The sequence below is a fragment of the Pleurodeles waltl genome, chromosome 7, assembly GCF_031143425.1.
Source record: "Pleurodeles waltl isolate 20211129_DDA chromosome 7, aPleWal1.hap1.20221129, whole genome shotgun sequence".
NCBI lineage: Eukaryota > Metazoa > Chordata > Amphibia > Caudata > Salamandridae > Pleurodeles > Pleurodeles waltl.
The window spans coordinates 578743018-578763155 of record NC_090446.1 but is presented as its reverse complement, the minus strand read 5'-3'; the positions used below and the strand labels follow the sequence as shown (position 1 = coordinate 578763155).

The 20138-nt window shown below is 46.4% G+C and overlaps 1 protein-coding gene across 1 annotated transcript in view; it reads left to right on the top strand.

Moving 5' to 3' along the window:
* SRCAP (Snf2 related CREBBP activator protein) overlaps nucleotides 1-20138 on the top strand; it is a 1275580-nt gene that overhangs the window by 272177 nt on the left and 983265 nt on the right. Inside the window, exons 6-7 of the mRNA XM_069201690.1 lie at nucleotides 10164-10304; nucleotides 10525-10738. Coding sequence (XP_069057791.1) covers nucleotides 10164-10304; nucleotides 10525-10738 — 355 coding nt within the window. The remainder of the gene's footprint in view (nucleotides 1-10163; nucleotides 10305-10524; nucleotides 10739-20138) is intronic.

Sequence of the window (20138 nt, the reverse complement as noted above, 5' to 3'; positions counted from 1 at the left end):
GGGCATAACAGTAAACTGATAATGCCCATCAGGGGTGGAGAATGCTGTCTTTTCTTTTGCTCCAGGTGCCATTTTTATTTGCCAGTACCCTGCTGTCAAGTCAAAGGTACTTAGAAATTTGGCAGCACCTAATTTATCAATGAGCTCATCAGCTCTTGGAATTGGATGAGCATCTGTCTTGGTGACAGAATTGAGCCCTCTGTAGTCCACACAAAACCTCATCTCTTTCTTTCCATCTGTGGTGTGAGGTTTGGGGACTAAGACCACTGGGCTAGCCCAGGGGCTGTCAGAGCGCTCAATGACTCCCAATTCCAGCATCTTGTGGACTTCCACCTTGATGCTTTCCTTAACATGGTCAGACTGTCTAAAGATTTTGTTCTTGACAGGCATGCTGTCTCCTGTGTCCACATCATGGGTACACAGGTGTGTCTGACCAGGGGTTAAGGAGAAGAGTTCAGGAAACTGTTGTAGGACTCTCCTACAATCAGCTTGCTGTTGGCCAGAGAGGGTGTCTGAGTAGATCACTCCATCTACTGTACCATCTTTTGGGTCTGATGACAGAAGATCAGGGAGAGGTTCACTCTCTGCCTCCTGATCCTCATCTGTTACCATCAACAGATTGACATCAGCCCTGTCGTGGAAGAGCTTAAGGCGGTTTACATGGATCACCCTTTTGGGGCTCCTGCTTGTGCCCAGGTCCACCAAGTAGGTGACCTGACTCTTCCTCTCTAGTACTGGGTAAGGGCCACTCCATTTGTCCTGGAGTGCCCTGGGAGCCACAGGCTCCAGAACCCAGACTTTCTGCCCTGGTTGGAACTCAACCAGTGCAGCCTTTTGGTCATACCAAAACTTCTGGAGCTGTTGGCTGGCCTCAAGGTTTTTGGTTGCCTTTTCCATGTACTCTGCCATTCTAGAGCGAAGGCCAAGTACATAGTCCACTATGTCCTGTTTAGGCTCATGGAGAGGTCTCTCCCAGCCTTCTTTAACAAGGGCAAGTGGTCCCCTTACAGGATGACCAAACAGAAGTTCAAAGGGTGAGAACCCTACTCCCTTCTGTGGTACCTCCCTGTAAGCGAAAAGCAGACATGGCAGGAGGACATCCCATCTCCTTTTGAGTTTTTCTGGGAGCCCCATGATCATGCCTTTTAATGTCTTGTTGAATCTCTCAACTAAGCCATTAGTTTGTGGATGGTAAGGTGTAGTGAATTTATAAGTCACTCCACACTCATTCCACATGTGCTTTAGGTATGCTGACATGAAGTTGGTACCTCTGTCAGACACCACCTCCTTAGGGAAACCCACTCTGGTAAAGATACCAATGAGGGCCTTGGCTACTGCAGGGGCAGTAGTCGACCTAAGGGGAATAGCTTCAGGATACCTGGTAGCATGATCCACTACTACCAGGATATACATATTTCCTGAGGCTGTGGGAGGTTCCAGTGGACCAACTATGTCCACACCCACTCTTTCAAAGGGCACCCCCACCACTGGAAGTGGAATGAGGGGGGCCTTTGGGTGCCCACCTGTCTTACCACTGGCTTGACAGGTGGGGCAGGAGAGGCAAAACTCCTTAACCATGTTGGACATATTGGGCCAGTAGAAGTGGTTGACTAACCTCTCCCACGTCTTGGTTTGTCCCAAATGTCCAGCAAGGGGAATGTCATGGGCCAATGTTAGGATGAACTCTCTGAACAGCTGAGGCACTACCACTCTCCTAGTGGTACCAGGTTTGGGGTCTCTGGCCTCAGTGTACAGGAGCCCATCTTCCCAATAGACCCTATGTGTTCCATTTTTCTTGCCTTTGGACTCTTCAGCAGCTTGCTGCCTAAGGCCTTCAAGAGAGGGACAGGTTTCTTGTCCCTTACACAGCTCTTCCCTTGAGGGTCCCCCTGGGCCTAAGAGCTCAACCTGATAAGGTTCAAGTTCCAAAGGCTCAGTTCCCTCAGAGGGCAGAACTTCTTCCTGAGAAGAGAGGTTCCCTTTCTTTTGCTGTGTTGCAGTTGGTTTCCCAACTGACTTTCCTGTTCTCTTGGTAGGCTGGGCCATTTTTCCAGACTCCAGCTCTACTTTTTCACCCTGTGCCTTGCATTGTGCTCTGGTTTTCACACACACCAGTTCAGGGATACCCAGCATTGCTGCATGGGTTTTTAGTTCTACCTCAGCCCATGCTGAGGACTCCAGGTCATTTCCAAGCAGACAGTCCACTGGGATATTTGAGGAGACCACCACCTGTTTCAGGCCATTGACCCCTCCCCATTCTAAAGTAACCATTGCCATGGGATGTACTTTTCTCTGATTGTCCGCGTTGGTGACTGTGTAAGTTTTTCCAGTCAGGTATTGGCCAGGGGAAACCAGTTTCTCTGTCACCATGGTGACACTGGCACCTGTATCCCTCAGGCCCTCTATTCTAGTCCCATTAATTAAGAGTTGCTGTCTGTATTTTTGCATGTTAGGCGGCCAGACAGCTAGTGTGGCTAAATCCACCCCACCCTCAGAAACTAGAGTAGCTTCAGTGTGGACCCTGATTTGCTCTGGGCACACTGTTGATCCCACTTGGAGACTAGCCATACCAGTGTTACCTGGATGGGAGTTTGGAGTGGAACCTTTCTTGGGACAGGCCTTGTCTCCAGTTTGGTGTCCATGCTGTTTACAGCTATGACACCAGGCCTTTTTGGGATCAAAGTTTTTACCCTTGTACCCATTGTTTTGTGAAGAGGCTCTGGGCCCACCCTCCTGTGCAGGTTTTTGGGGGCCTGTAGAAGACTCTTTACTATTTTTAGTTTTGGTTGTCTCATCACCCTTCCCCTGGGGAGTCTTTGTGACCCCTTTCTTTTGGTCACCCCCTGTTGAAGTCTTGGACACCCTTGTCTTGACCCAATGGTCCGCCTTCTTTCCCAATTCTTGGGGAGAAATTGGTCCTAGGTCTACCAGATGCTGATGCAGTTTATCATTGAAACAATTACTTAACAGGTGTTCTTTCACAAATAAATTGTACAGCCCATCATAATTACTTACACCACTGCCTTGAATCCAACCATCTAGTGTTTTCACTGAGTAGTCAACAAAGTCAACCCAGGTCTGGCTCGAGGATTTTTGAGCCCCCCTGAACCTAATCCTGTACTCCTCAGTGGAGAATCCAAAGCCCTCAATCAGGGTACCCTTCATGAGGTCATAAGATTCTGCATCTTGTCCAGAGAGTGTGAGGAGTCTATCCCTACACTTTCCTGTGAACATTTCCCAAAGGAGAGCACCCCAGTGAGATCTGTTCACTTTTCTGGTTACACAAGCCCTCTCAAAAGCTGTGAACCATTTGGTGATGTCATCACCATCTTCATATTTAGTTACAATCCCTTTGGGGATTTTCAACATGTCAGGAGAATCTCTGACCCTATTTATGTTGCTGCCACCATTGATGGGTCCTAGGCCCATCTCTTGTCTTTCCCTCTCTATGGCTAGGATCTGTCTTTCCAAAGCCAATCTTTTGGCCATCCTGGCTAACTGGATGTCCTCTTCACTGGAGTTATCCTCAGTGATTTCAGAGGTGTTGGTCTCTCCTGTGAGGGAACCAGCATCTCTGACTATTATTTTTGGAGTCAGGGTTTGAGGGACCCTGTTCTCCCTAGATAGGACTGGTAGGGGGGAATTGTCCTCCAAGTCACTATCCTCTTCCTCTGAGTTGCCACCCTCAGAGGGGTTGGCCTTTTCAAACTCTGCCAAAAGCTCCTGGAGCTGTATTTTGGTAGGTTTGGGGCCCATTGTTATTTTCTTTATTTTACAGAGTGACCTTAGCTCCCTCATCTTAAGATGGAGGTAAGGTGTGGTGTCGAGTTCCACCACAGTCACATCTGTGCTAGACATTTTGTTTCTAAAAGTTGGAATACTTTTTAAGAATCTACAACTGTTTCTAGAATCTAATTTCAAACTTTTAACAAACTTTTAAACTCTAAAAGACAATGCTAAACAGGGACTTAACACACAAGGCCCTAGCAGGACTTTTAAGAATTTAGAAAAATTTCAAATTGCAAAAATCAATTTCTAATGACAATTTTGGAATTTGTCGTGTGATCAGGTATTGGCTGAGTAGTCCAGCAAATGCAAAGTCTTGTACCCCACCGCTGATCCACCAATGTAGGAAGTTGGCTCTGTATGTGCTATTTCAAAGTGAGGAATAGCATGCACAGAGTCCAAGGGTTCCCCTTAGAGGTAAAATAGTGGTAAAAATAGATAATACTAATGCTCTATTTTGTGGTAGTGTGGTCGAGCAGTAGGCTTATCCAAGGAGTAGTGTTAAGCATTTGTTGTACATACACAAGACAATAAATGAGGTACACACACTCAGAGACAAATCCAGCCAATAGGTTTTTATATAGAAAAATATCTTTTCTTAGTTTATTTTAAGAACCACAGGTTCAAATTCTACATGTAATATCTCATTCGAAAGGTATTGCAGGTAAGTACTTTAGGAACTTCAAATCATCAAAATTGCATGTATACTTTTCAAGTTATTGACAAATAGCTGTTTTAAAAGTGGACACTTAGTGCAATTTTCACAGTTCCTAGGGGAGGTAAGTATTTGTTAGATTAACCAGGTAAGTAAGACACTTACAGGGCTCAGTTCTTGGTCCAAGGTAGCCCACCGTTGGGGGTTCAGAGCAACCCCAAAGTCACCACACCAGCAGCTCAGGGCCGGTCAGGTGCAGAGTCCAAAGTGGTGCCCAAAACACATAGGCTAGAATGGAGAGGAGGGGGTGCCCCGGTTCCGGTCTGCTTGCAGGTAAGTACCCGCGTCTTCGGAGGGCAGACCAGGGGGGTTTTGTAGGGCACCGGGGGGGACACAAGTCCACACAGAAATTTCACCCTCAGCGGCGCGGGGGCGGCCGGGTGCAGTGTAGAAACAAGCGTCGGGTTCGCAATGTTAGTCTATGAGAGATCTCGGGATCTCTTCAGCGCTGCAGGCAGGTAAGGGGGGGATTCCTCGGGGAAACCTCCACTTGGGCAAGGGAGAGGGACTCCTGGGGGTCACTTCTCCAGTGAAAGTCCGGTCCTTCCGGTCCTGGGGGCTGCGGGTGCAGGGTCTCTCCCAGGTGTCGGGACTTTAGGTTCAAAAGAGTCGCGGTCAGGGGAAGCCTCGGGATTCCCTCTGCAGGCGGCGCTGTGGGGGCTCAGGGGGGACAGGTTTTGGTACTCACAGTATCAGAGTAGTCCTGGGGTCCCTCCTGAGGTGTTGGATCGCCACCAGTCGAGTCGGGGTCGCCGGGTGCAGTGTTGCAAGTCTCACGCTTCTTGCGGGGAGCTTGCAGGGATCTTTAAAGTTGCTGGAAACAAAGTTGCAGCTTTTCTTGGAGCAGGTCCGCTGTCCTCGGGAGTTTCTTGTCTTTTCGAAGCAGGGGCAGTCCTCAGAGGATGTCGAGGTCGCTGGTCCCTTCGGAAGGCGTCGCTGGAGCAGGATCTTTGGAAGGCAGGAGACAGGCCGGTGAGTTTCTGGAGCCAAGGCAGTTGTCGTCTTCTGGTCTTCCGCTGCAGGGGTTTTCAGCTGGGTAGTCCTTCTTCTTGTTGCAGGAATCTAATTTTCTAGGGTTCAGGGTAGCCCTTAAATACTAAATTTAAGGGCGTGTTTAGGTCTGGGGGGTTAGTAGCCAATGGCTACTAGCCCTGAGGGTGGGTACACCCTCTTTGTGCCTCCTCCCAAGGGGAGGGGGTCACAATCCTAACCCTATTGGGGGAATCCTCCATCTGCAAGATGGAGGATTTCTAAAAGTTAGAGTCACCTCAGCTCAGGACACCTTAGGGGCTGTCCTGACTGGCCAGTGACTCCTCCTTGTTATTCTCATTATTTTCTCCGGCCTTGCCGCCAAAAGTGGGGCCTGGCCGGAGGGGGCGGGCAACTCCACTAGCTGGAGTGTCCTGCTGGGTTGGCACAAAGGAGGTGAGCCTTTGAGGCTCACCGCCAGGTGTGACAATTCCTGCCTGGGAGAGGTGTTAGCATCTCCACCCAGTGCAGGCTTTGTTACTGGCCTCAGAGTGACAAAGGCACTCTCCCCATGGGGCCAGCAACATGTCTCGGTTTGTGGCAGGCTGCTAAAACTAGTCAGCCTACACAGATAGTCGGTTAAGTTTCAGGGGGCACCTCTAAGGTGCCCTCTGTGGTGTATTTTACAATAAAATGTACACTGGCATCAGTGTGCATTTATTGTGCTGAGAAGTTTGATACCAAACTTCCCAGTTTTCAGTGTAGCCATTATGGTGCTGTGGAGTTCGTGTTTGACAGACTCCCAGACCATATACTCTTATGGCTACCCTGCACTTACAATGTCTAAGGTTTTGTTTAGACACTGTAGGGGTACCATGCTCATGCACTGGTACCCTCACCTATGGTATAGTGCACCCTGCCTTAGGGCTGTAAGGCCTGCTAGAGGGGTGTCTTACCTATACTGCATAGGCAGTGAGAGGCTGGCATGGCACCCTGAGGGGAGTGCCATGTCGACTTACTCGTTTTGTCCTCACTAGCACACACAAGCTGGTAAGCAGTGTGTCTGTGCTGAGTGAGAGGTCTCCAGGGTGGCATAAGACATGCTGCAGCCCTTAGAGACCTTCCTTGGCATCAGGGCCCTTGGTACTAGAAGTACCAGTTACAAGGGACTTATCTGGATGCCAGGGTCTGCCAATTGTGGATACAAAAGTACAGGTTAGGGAAAGAACACTGGTGCTGGGGCCTGGTTAGCAGGCCTCAGCACACTTTCAATTGTAAACATAGCATCAGCAAAGGCAAAAAGTCAGGGGGCAACCATGCCAAGGAGGCATTTCCTTACACACAGCCCTAGACTGTTGCAGCCAAAGCTTATCCTTCTCCTGCAGGAGTGCAAAAGTTTCATCTATCATTGCTTGTTTTTAATCACATCATCAGAGTCCAGTGAAAACAGTGATTAGTTTTTTTTCTGAATGATGGCGTTACACGCACATTTGCACATGCGCCTCCTTCAGTGCTGCCCCCTGCCACAGTGGTCTCAAGTGGTGAAGCATTTATAAGATCTATTATTGGTAGGGCCAGAAACCCAACCCTGTCTGCAGTGGTTGAACAGCAGGAACTTGCTGCAGGGTCAGCCCTTCAAATCCCAGTCCCACAAGTGATCATTACCTCAGATGCATCTCTACAGGGTTGAGGGGCAAACATGTGGCAACTCACAATCAGCGGCCAATAGCTTCCAACTCGGAAATACTTAAACATCAGTAATCTAGAGCTTCTTATGATTCAATTAGTTATGAAAGCTTTTCAGCAGCCTCTTCGCCACATAGTGGTTCTAGTCTGTGCAGACAGCATGACAGTGATGTATTACATCCGTAAACAAGGGGACATAAGCTCCATACAGCTCTCGCGCACAGCAGAACAGATATGGCACTGGGCCATATGGCTCAAAATCCACCTCCTAGCAAAATACCCTCTTAGGGGTGGACAACAATTTAGCAGATATGCTGAGCAGAATGCAACAGTAAGTGCACGATTTAGAAATTGACACAACATGGCTTCCATCATCTTTCCAATGAGGGGAACCCTGGAGATAGTGCTCTTTCTAACAGAACAGAACGTGAAATGCTAAACCTTCACCTCCGTTTCCTCACCCACATTCCAAAGGCAATGCCATATGGATCAGCTAGTAAGGGATATTTTGCTTATATTTTGATAGCCCTACCTCATTCCTTATGTGGTCCAAAAGCTCACACAAACTTCCCTCACCGTAATCCTAATCACCCCATCATGGGCTTGGCAAGCATGGTTCACAACCCTACTACAGCTATCAGTTGTGCCACATGAGGAACTGCCTCTTTGGCCAAACCTTCTGACTCAGTAACTGGGAAAACCACAAACCCAAGTCCTAAACAGTTGAATCTAGCGATCTGGCTCCTGAAGTCTTAGAATTTGAATACTTCAGTCTACCACAAGAATGTATGACCATTCTAAAACAAGCTTGCAGACAAACTACATGAGCTTGCTACACAGCCAAATGGTAAAGGTTTGTCGATTACTGCTGAGCCTAAGAAATCCAACCACTTTCTCCTACTGTGCAAGACCTTGTTTGCGATCTATTACCTTTACAAAAAGCAGGCCTTGCATGTACCTCAATTAAACTACACTTAGCAGTACTGACTGTGTGCAAGCAAAACTGACAACTTATGTCTTTGTTCAAAATACCAGTAATCAAAGCAGTTATAGAAGAACTAAAAACGAATTCCCCCTCCACCTTAATATAATTCTCACAAGACTCATGGGTCCATCTTTTGAACCACTACATTCATGTGAATTACAGTTCCTCACATGGAGAGTAGCATTCTTAGTAGCAATTACGATTCTTAAGGGAATAAGTGAGCTTCAAGCGCTCACTTTAGAAGAACCTTTCTTCCAAATCTGTCCAGCTAAAGTAGTACTTATTAAAAACATTAAGTTTCTCTCAAGTGGTTTCTGCATTCCATACAAACCAAAGAATTGATCTACCAGTATTCTTTTCTAAACCAGATCCGTTAGAAGAAAGAGCCCTACACAACCTTAATTTGTTGTTCATTGTTTTTGTTGTAACCCACAAAAGGGTTCCCCTCTCTCAAAACCAGGAGTTGAAGGTGGATAGTGTGATGTATTCAATCTTGTTACCACAAAACTAAACGATTGCTACCTGCAGCTCCTAGTGCTCACTCTGTGTAAGAAAGGAGCCTTTATGGTTTTCCTAGGGAAAATTCCATTAACAGATATTTGCAAAGCTGGCACTTATAATAACCCACATACATCCACAAAACACTATTGTGTTAGCTTAGGTAATCAACAAGCTAGAGTGGTCAATCGGTATTATGAACACTTTTTTAAACATCTAAGTCATCCACTAGTAAGACACCTTTTTAGGGAGCACTGCTTTACATTAGATGATAAGCATATTTATGTACGGCCAACACATGCTTGGAATAGAATGTTACTTAACCTGTAAGTATCTATTTGTAGCGTGTAGTGACATAGATTCCTATGCACACACTCTGCTCCCTAGAAGCTAATGGCTGATGTACACACCTCTCTCCTCAAACACTTAACCTTGGCTTAACTATACCTGCATGTTAATCCTTTCCGACACACTACTACTCCCATCCTAAGCTCACCGATGAGCAAGAAACAATCTAATAAGGAGCCGATGACAATTCACAATACAGACTATAGGAGGAGTCACAATGGCTTGTGACTTGAAAGACTTCTTCGACGAACAATGAGCACATGTCTAAGCCGAACAGTAGATGGTAGGTCTGTGCTAACCATATGGATCTACAGCACTACACACTGCAAATAGATGCTTACTGGGTAAGAAACATTTTCCTTGTTAGTTGCTTCTGTTTACAAATTTTAAATACATTTGAAATATTAATTTGATTATTTCATAATCAAACGTTATCCAAATCACATTAGTTTGCTTCATACTTAGGTTTATGCACCTGCTAATGCATGTTTTGCAACTCAAGTCACTGTTCTGAGGCCTACAAGTATCTTAAATATACATATTCTACATAAAATCATGCATTTGTTTAATATGCTGGTAGGGTGTTAGGTACTGAATCTTGTTAATGTCATAGCCTCTTCTTTCCTTGTATGTGGGAAATTGTAAGGGATGTTAATGGACCTGCATCTCTAGTGTTGTTGTTGTATCAGTTATGATCCTGTGGTGGGCTCAAATTAGGATTACCCATTCTTTTGCTTATGTAGTCCAAAGTGTATGAGCAACAAAATGGATTGAGCTGATTCTTTTTCTCTTCAATGTTAGCACTCTGACACTGAATCCTCCACATAGTCGACGCTGATATTTTGAAGCAGCTGTTTCAGATGAAGTATTCTGAATCCCATTCCAAAATCGTCAGAGCAGTAACCTCCCAGACCTTCAGACTTCATCACCTCAACACAAAAGCTTGATTGTTTGGGCTTCTTTTGTGCAATGCTGTTCTTTCATAGTCGTTGTTGTTGGCAGTGCTCAAGTGTCGTTTTAGTTTTTGCTCCTAAAGACCGTTTGTTCTCATATACTTCATTCAGATTCAGTTGATCCACCAATAGGTCATTACCACTGCAACTATTTGCCTCCTTGACCATGGGTAGCACCCTTGTACCTCCCTCATGCACCTGCTTTCTGGTCTTTGCTCCGCAGGTAGTCAGAATGGTGATCCGACACCATGAGGACCTGAAGCAGAAAGAAGAGAAAGCCAAACGAGAAGAGCAGGCCAAGCTGCGACGGATAGCTTCTTTGGTTGCCAAAGAAGTTCGGCAGTTCTGGACCAATGTGGAAAAGGTGTGTGATCTGCTCTGTGGTGGGTGTGATGGTTTAAATATCAGTATGTAGTGTGGTGTTGCCTAGGTCATAGGGGAAAAACTGAAGTTGTGTTTAATTGAGTGATCCGTACTTCAGGTTTTGGCTGTGATTTATTTATATATGTGGTGTTCACGTAGGTTGTTTTTCTTTCATCACTTTGGGTTAACTGTGAACTAATACCACAAATTCTCCTTGGCAGGTTGTCCAATTTAAGCAGCAGTCACGCCTGGAAGAGAAAAGAAAGAAGACTTTGGATCTACAGCTGGATTTTATTGTAGGACAGACTGAGAAGTATTCTGATCTGCTTTCCCAGAGTTTGAATGAGACCCTTGGCCCCAGGCAAATTAAATCTTCACACACAGTTTCCACAGCCTCTCGTCTGCTGTGCTCAGCTGTAGCCAAAGAGGATGAAGGTATGCAAATGCTGTGAGAAAGTAAACAGTTTTGTTAATTATGTGCAGAAAAAACTTAGTCCCACATTCTTGCCCAACTAATAGAACCTTTGTGTAATGCTGGGCTGTTGGGTAAGGAAGTAGTTTCATCACTGACTGCGTAGACTAACAGCTGATAACTTTTGCCTGCTGGTGGCATTTGACAGCATCTGCCTTTTGAACTGTGGACTGTGCTAATCCGTTAGCTTCTGTGTTCAGTCTGGATTATGATGAACCAAAACGTACTAACTTTACAGACACACTCACAATAGTATTTAGTATTATTTCAACTATCGAATATTAAAAAGCACGCATTGGCCTTTACTCCAGTATTGGAACTTTCATAGATTCACATGCTTGAATCATCCCCGTCGTCGAGATGGGAGTCCCCCGGTAGCTTAGAAAAGACAATGACCCGAAGATATAACAGGTACAACATAAAAACTCTACATTTTAGTAATCTATCTAACTCCTTATGTAAAAAAAAAAAAAAAAAAGGACCAAACTTGAACCTCAGCCAATCAGAGAGCACCACCCTCTAGAGCCCTCCTGAGCGAAGATTTTATACCGCATGTCGTGCTAGGGAGTCTCCTCTGAGCTATGCTCAGTTTTGTTCTTGTGGAAGAAGACTTAATCACTATATCGGAATTTCTTTTTGCCCATTAAGTGTTTCTGACTTACACTCAAACTTCCTGGAACCTGTTGTACCAGCAGGATGTCAGACAGAGAGAAAGTCTCTTTAGAGCCTGCAGCACTTGTGGGAAGAAAAGGTTCCATTCAGAAGATCCTCATACAGATTGTATATATTGCCTCTATCCTGAACACACTGCTACTGACTGTAAGGTATGTCGTACCTTTTCATCAAAGACTTTGAAGGATAGAGAAGGGAGATTGTTGATGGGGCTCCTGTAGCTTAAATCAAGAAAAAACCTGTCTCAGACTCTGACAGTGAGGAGTCTTCATGGTCTTCTAGGAAGTCACAAAAGATGCAAAGATCACCTCATTCTGAAAAGGGTTCAAAACAACCCTCAAAGACTTTCAAAAATACCTCACAGGGGTTTGGTGAAGGCCGTAGTCTCTCATCTTCACCTCAGGAAAAAAATCTTCTCATAAATCAAGCCATCGGCCTTCAACATCAAAAGAGGTACCTAAATGTAAGGAAATGCCTTCCTTAGCATGGTTCCCCACTGACTTTTTGCCTTTTGTTGATGCCAGTTATGACAACATGTACTGACACCCTGCTAACCAGGCCACAGCACCAGTGTTCTTTCCCTAAACTGTACCTTTGTTCCCAAAATTGGCACAGCACTGGCACAGAGATAAGTCCCTTGTAAATGATAACCCTGGAATTAAGGGCCCTGTTGCAAGGTCTCTAAGGGGTGCATCATGGCTTATGCCACCCTGGGGACCCCTCCCTCAGCACATGAACACTGCCTCACAGCTTGTGTGTGCTTGTGGGGAGAAAATGACTAAGTCAACATGGCAATCCCCTCAGAGTGCCATGCCCACCTCTCACTGCCTGTGACATAGGTAAGTCACCCTTCTAGCAGGCCTTACCGCTGTAAGGCAGAATGACTAAGTCACACAGTCACCACAGTTGAGGGCATATGTGCATGAGCACTATGTCCCTACAGTGTCTAAGCCAAACCTTAGACATTGTAAGTGCAGGGTAGCCATAAGAGTATATGGTCTGGGAGTTGTTCAAACACGAACTCCACAGTTCCATAATGGCTACACTGAAATCTGGGAAGTTTGGTATCAAACTTCTCAGCACAATAAACACACACTGATGCCAGTGTGGAATTTATTGTAAAATACACCCAGAGGGCATCTTAGAGATGCCCCCTGAATACCAATTCGACTCCTAGTGCTAGGCTGACCATTTTCTGCCAGCCTTCCACAACCAGACGAGTTTCTGGCCACATGGGGTGAGTGCCTTTGTCACTCTGTGGCCAGGAACAAGGCCTGTACTGGGTGGAGGTGCTTCTCACCTCCCCCTGCAGGAATTGTAACACTTGGTGGTGAGCCTTAAAGGCTCATGTCTTTTGTTACGCACCCCAGGGCATCCCAGCTAGTGGAGATGCCCGGCCCTCTGGCCACTGCCCCCACTTTTGGCGGCAAGGCTGGAGGAGATAATGAAGAAAACAAGGAGGAGTCACCCACCAGTCAGAACAGACCCTAAGGTGCAACTAAGCTGAGGTGACTTCTGCCTTTAGAAATCCTCCATCTTGAGATTGGAGGATTCCCCCAATAGGATCAGGGATGTGCCCCCTTCCCCTCAGGGAGGAGGCACAGAGGGTGTAGCCACTCTCCAGGACAGTAGCCATTGTCTACTGCCCCCCTGACATAAACACACCCCTAAATTCAGTATTTAGGGGCAACTCTGAACCCAGGAAATCAGATTCCTGCAACCTACAACAAGGACTGCTGACCTGAAAGCCTTCAGAGATGATGGAGAGGACAACTGACTTGGCCCCAGCCCTACCGGCCTGTCTCCAGACTCAAAGAAACTGCACAGCGTCGCATCCGACAGGGACCAGCAACCTCTGAGGACTCAGATGACTGCCTTGAACCCGAACGACCTAGAAACTCCCGGGAACAGCGGCACTGTTCAAAAACCGCATTAACTTTGCAACTGTTTAGCAACTTTAAAAAAACACTCCCTTTCCGCCGAAAGTGAGACTTCTCACTCTGCACCCGATGCCCCCAGCTCGAGCTCCAGAGAAGTAACACCGCAGAGAGGACTCCCAGGCGACTGCGACGACATGAGTAACCTGAGTCGACCCCCCCTGCACCTCTACAGCGATGCCTGCAGAGGATCCAGAGGCTCCCCCCCCCTGACCACGACTGCGTGGTAACCAGGAACCCGAAGCTTGGACCAAGCACTGCACCCGCAGCCCCTGGGACCGAGAGGAACCATCCACCAGTGCAGGAGTGACCAGCAGGCGGCCCTCTTCCTAGCCCAGTTGGTGGCTGGCCCGAGAAGCCCCCCTGTGCCCTGCCTGCATCGCCTAAGTGACCCCTGGGTCCCTCCATTGCTTCCTACAGTAAACATGACGCCTGCTTGGCACAATGCACCCAGCCGCCTCTGTGCCGCTGAGGGTGTGTTTTGTTTGTCTTCCCCCTCCCCGTCTGCCCCCGAGGACGCAGGTACTTACCTGCAAGCAGACCGGAACCGGAGCACCCCTGTTCTCCATAGGCACCTATGTGTTTTGGGCCCTCCTTTGACCTCTGCACCTGACCAGCCCTGAGTTGTTGGTGCGGTGACTTTGGGGTTGCCTTGAACCCCCAAAGGTGGGCTGCTTATGCCCAGAAGTCTGACTGTATAAGTGCTTTACTTACCTGAGAAACTTAACCAAACTTACCTCCCCAGGAACTGTTGATTTTTGCACTGTGTCCACTTTTAAAATAGCTTATAGCCATTTAAACCTAAACTGTGGGTACTACTGTTTTAAATCAAAGTTCTCTACTTACATGTGTGAAGTACCTTGCATTTTATGTACCTCAAATCTTGAATCTTGTGGTTCTAAAATAAAATATATTTTTCAAAACCCATTGGCCTGAAGTTAAGTCGTTGAGTGTGCTCCTCATGTATTGCCTGTGTGTGTACAACAAATGCTTAACACTACCCTCTGATAAGCCTACTGATCGACCACAATACTACAAGCTACAGCATTAGTATTATCTAATTTTGCCACTATCAACCTCTAAGGGGAACCCTCGGACTCTGTGCACACTATCTCTCACTTTGAGATAGTATATACAGAGCCAACTTCCTACACTAAATCTTCCTCAGAGGCTTCTACACCCCCTCCAAAGGTGTTAACGGTGTTTAGCAAGCCTTCTTCAGCTTCTGAAGATAGAACGTCGACGACGACGGGCTGCATCGACCACGACGGTAACCAGTCTGTTGATGGTGACTTCTTCCTTGTCAATGACATCCACGATGACGGTCATAAAATCTAGTCCGTCGATTTTAAACATCAAGACTCCGATGACGACACCATCGACGAGGATTCCTACGTCTACGCTGTTGTCGGCAACTAGGGCTATCGGAGACTACTTTGACATCGTCAATGAGGAGAAAAATGCAGTCTGTTTCTGGGAGGGACGATGTCACTCAGAGCTACATACCAAGCAAGGTTACACCATTTATCCCAACTCATCTTTTGGAGGAAGATTCGGATGAGGATGGGTCGTTTGGGGCACCCCATAGCCCTTCACAACTTAATGTTAAGTGTCAAGAGGATGAAGAGGAATATTATCAACAGTATTATTCTTCTCAGCGACAGCAGGCATACGTACCAGAGGACATCGTCTATGTCCTGAGTTCCCTAATTTAAGATCTACAGTTTATCAGATTACAAAAAGAGGTTTCCATCAGCGCCACAAATGGACATTCAAACTTTGCCTCCTCCCTCGATGCCTGCCACTCCAGTGCCACAACCTAGATCATCTCCTTGATCGGCCTGAAGTACCCCACAAAGATCTTTCATGCAGGTTACTGACTCTTCTAATGGAGAGAGAAGGAGAATTGCAGGATCCCAACTCAGATTGGAACAACTATATTTTGCCCACACCCTCATCTCCATCGTCTACTCCGGTGGCTTCTTCCCCAGGAGATATTGGGGGTTTCCATAATTTGCTTGAGAGGGCAGCAAAGAGATTTGCGATACCCATGCCATCCAAACAGATTGTTTTTTGTATGACTTCAGGGAGCCGTATCAGGAGTGTCTGCTCCATACCAATAGTAGGCTACATCTGGGAGGAAGGTCTCAAAGTGATGAGAAATCCAGCTACGGTAATGGCTGTCTTGCTTAGGTTGGACAAAAAGTATAAGGCTCCAGAGGACGCCTGGCGTGTCTAGTTAGTCACCCCAAGCCGGACTCAGTTATAACCCAGGCAGCCCAGAGGTGTTCGAAAAATCCCTCAACGCCACTTTCGGCTCCTCCAGACAAAGAGGGTAGAAGACTGGACAACATCGGGAAGCGTTTCTCTTCCATGTCTGGTCTAATAGTAATAGCAGCAAATTCATTGGCAGTCCTGGGAGGTATGATAAGCAGCTGTGGGCTAATATTGCCCCGTATCTGGACCACTTTTCAGAAGTCTCTAAGACTGAGGTGAAGAAAATCCACTTGGAGTTAGAGCACGCCTCGGTTGAGGTGATAGACTGCGCTGTGGATATAGCAACAACAGCCTTTCCGTAGCTAGCTGGTGGAGTAGTGCTGCGGCGCCCGGGCTGGCTTAGGACAACTTCCTTTCGTACAGAGGTTCAGAATAAGGTGTTAGACCTTCCTTTTGATGGAGAGGTTCTGTTCGGCAAGCATGTGGATGAGGCCTTGCAAACCATCAAGTCAGACACAGACACTGCAAGATCCTTAGGGACACTTCAATTTAAGAGGATGCCTTTTTTTGCCTCCAGAGGTCTAGGAATCTTGACATATCGAGGGGGTTACTAGAGTTTTCGTTACCCTCCTATGCTACACAGCAGTTTTGGCCTCAATATACCCAAAGGCAACCACCTCAGGCATCCTATCCCAGACCCCCTCCTAGGGGTAGACCGCATGAGGGCAAAGAGGTGGCCAGACGTCAATGGCTTGTTTCAGGCTCCGGCTACAACCTTACCACAAAGCCATAAGATAGGGGGAAGGATATCACACTTCTATCAGAAGTGGGAACAAATAACATCAGATCAGTGGGTTTTAAAGATTGTTCGACTTGTCCATACTTTAGAGTTCATTCAATGCCCACCTTCTTGTCCTCCTCATACCTTCTTTCAGAACCATCTAAAACAACTCCGGCTGGAGGTCGTGACCATGTTCAGAAAGGGAACAATAGAGAGGGTTCCTTCAGAGAAAGGCAAAGGTTTTTACTCCCGTTTCTTTCTGGTGCGCAAAAACTGGGAATCTTGGCGTTCCATTCTATATCTCAGGAACCTAAACAAGTACCTCAAACCTTTTGCAAGGTCACATTGCAACATATTCTTCTCTGCATGAACCACAGAGATTGACGTCTCTGGATCTACAGGATGCTTAATTTCATATTCTGATTTCACCTGCCCAGAGAAAATATCTCTGTTTCGTGGTAGCCGTCAGCCATTTCCAATTCAAAGTTATTCCGTTTGGCCTGAAGTCCGCCCCTAGAATATTTAGAAAGTGCCTAGCTCCAGTAGCGGCTTTCTTGACAAAGAAAAAATTGCAAATTTTTCCCTACTTAGACAAATGACTCATAAAGACAGTCATCTTAAGCAGCTCATGAATCAACAGCGGCTTGCATAGCATTATTTGACTGGTGGGTCGCACTCGAAATCAAAACAAGTCAAACGTCTTGCCAAGAAGAGTGATGACCTTTTTACGACCAAAAATCGACACCATCAGAGACTGAGATTTCCCTTCAATGGAGAGACAAGCGAAACTTGTTTGCCTAGCAAGCAGAGTACAAAGAAATAAGTCTTTGTATACGCACCTACAAGTCGCTTCTAGGGATGATGTCTTTTTGCATACAGTTAATCCCTGTTTGTCGACTAAGAATGCATCCCCTGCAGAAAGAACTAGATCTTTAGTGGATACAGAGAATGTGCTTATTTGATGATTTAATCAAGGTAACTCTTTGGATTGTTCAAGCGCTCTGCTGGTGGAAAGACCAGAAAAACATAGCAGTCTGTCTTCCTATCCTACCACCTCAGCCTCTGTTAGTCATCACCACGGATGCTTCCCTAGAGGGGTGTGGAGCGCATCTTCAATATCTTCTGATCAGTGGAAAGTGGAGCAACTCCTCCTGAAAATATCACATCAACTTCTTGGAGTTGAGCGGTCTCTCTGGCCCTGCAGGCTTTCCTGCCGAGAATAAAGAGTTCAGCAGTTCTCATAAGAACAGACAATACTGCAGCAATGTATTATTTAAACAAGCAAGGGGGGGACAAAGTCTCTTCTCCTATCTCTGAAATTGTAGACTATTCGAGATTGGGCTATTCGCAATGACGTCGGTCTACAAGCAGAACATTTACCAGGAAGGCAGAATGAGACAGCAGATACTCTCAGCAGACTGACGTCCTCCTGTCACGAATGGGAGCTGAACCAGGAGATGATCGATCAGGTCTTCATGAGGTGGGGGAAACCCAAACTAGATCTTTTTGCCACCCCTCAGAACACCAAATGCCGCTATAATGCAAGTTTGGTTCACCATCTGGACTCTTTGAGGGGGGGGGGGGAGGGGAGAATGCGTTTTCGATGGCATGGTGTGGAATAATTGCCTACACTTTTCCACCCATTCCTCTAATCTCAAGAATACTTGCAAAGATCAAACGGGAGCATTGCAAGCTCATCCTGATAGATCCGTTTTGGCCCGGCCAACATTTTCTCTCGCAACTGCTCCTGTTCTCGGAGGTGGCTCACATTCCGCTGAAAGTTTCACCACAGCTCTTGACAAGGAACGGGGGCCAGATTTTACATCTGGATCCCAAATCACTCAAATTATCGGCCTGGCTCCTGAACACTGAGTTCACCCATTTAAACATTCGCCCTGAGTGTCGGGATATTTTGGCAAAAGCCAGAGCACCAACAAATCGTACTCTTTAAAATGGAAGAGATTTTGTTTGTGGTGTCAGAAGGAGCAGATTGATCCTCTACTATCACCGCCGGAGTGAATATTGCCCTATCTACTCCATCTGGCATCTACAGGCTTGGCGCCTGCATCCATTAGGGTGCACTTGGCAGCGATATCTCGCTTCAGATGTTCGCTGACGTCACCATCTCTGTGGTCTTCTATATTAATCAATCAATTTCTCAATGGACTCTTTTGAGTTTTTCTGCCGGTAAGGCCTCCTCCACCGTCTTAGCAACTTAACACGGTTCTCTCTCAGCTTATAAAGCATCCATTTGAACTGTTACACAGAGCGGATCGGAAGCATTTATCGTGGAAAGTGGCTTTGTTGCTAGCCCTTACTACTTCTAGACCGGTCAGTGAGATCCAGGCGTTGACCATTCAAGAGCCTTGCCTCCAATTTAATCAAGATAGAGTGATACTTTGTATGAACCCCAGGTTTGTTCCAAAGGTGCCATCAGACTTTCATAGTACCCAACCGTTGGTTTGAAAATCTTTCTTTCCTAACCCAACAGCTCTGGCAGAGAGAGCTCTGCACTCGGATATCAAAAGAAATCTCAAATTTTACTTGGAAAGAACCAAGAATTTTCGAAAGACTACTCAATTATTTGTTGCGTATAGTGCCCTTTGGAAGTGACAGGCCCTTTCCAAGAGGAGTATAGCAAGGTGAATAGTAGCAGCTATAAGCTTTTGTCACCAAGCAGCTGGAAAGCCTTTACAATCCTCAGTAAAGGCACTTTCTACGAGGACTGTCTCAGCGTCCAAGGCACTGTTTTTGGGTGTACCCCTGCAGGACATTTGCAGAGCAGCCACCTGGAAGACTTCTCACACGTTTACGATGCACTATTGTCTTGATGCCATTCCTAAGGGAGATGTAGCGGTTGGTCAGGCAGTACTGCAACATCTGTTCCATTAACGGTGAGCTCACATTTCCTCCCACCATCCTTCTTTCCTATTAGGCACATTGCATGGTTTAAGTTTTTTTCTATGGCTCATTTGCTCTTTTTAATAATATATAAGTGTAGGAAGTTGGCTCTGTATGCACTATTTCAAAGTAAGGAATAGTATGCACAGAGTCCAAGGGTTCCCCTTTGAGGTAAGATAGTGGCAAAAAGAGATAATACTAATGCTCTATTTTGTGGTAGTGTGGTCGAGCAGTAGGCTTATCAAAGGAGTAGTGTTAAGCATTTGTTGTACATGCACAAGCAATAAATGAGGAACACACACTCAGAGACAATTCCAGGCCAATAGGTTTTTGTATAGAAAAATATCTTTTCTTAGTTTATTTTAAGAACCACAGGTTCAAATTTTACATGTAATACTTTAAATGAAAGGTATTGCAGGTAGGTACTTTAGGAACTTTGAATAATCAAAATAGCATACACAGTTTTCAAGTAATTCACATATAGCTATTTTAAAACTAGACACTTAGTGCAATTTCAACAGTCCCTGGGGGGGAGTAAGAGTTCGTTTTTGCAGGTAAGTAAACCACCTACGGGGTTCAAGTTTGGGTTCAAGGTAGCCCACCGTTGGGGGTTCAGAGCAACCCCAAAGTTACCACACCAGCAGCTCAGGGCCGGTCAGGTGCAGAGGTCAAAGTGGTGCCCAAAACGCATAGGCTTCAATGGAGAAGGGGGTGCCCCAGTTCCAGTCTGCCAGCAGGTAAGTACCCGCGTCTTCGGAGGACAGACCAGGGGGGTTTTGTAAGGCACCGGGGGGGACACAAGTCCACACAGAGAGTACACCCTCAGCGGCACAGGGGCGACCAGGTGCAGTGTGC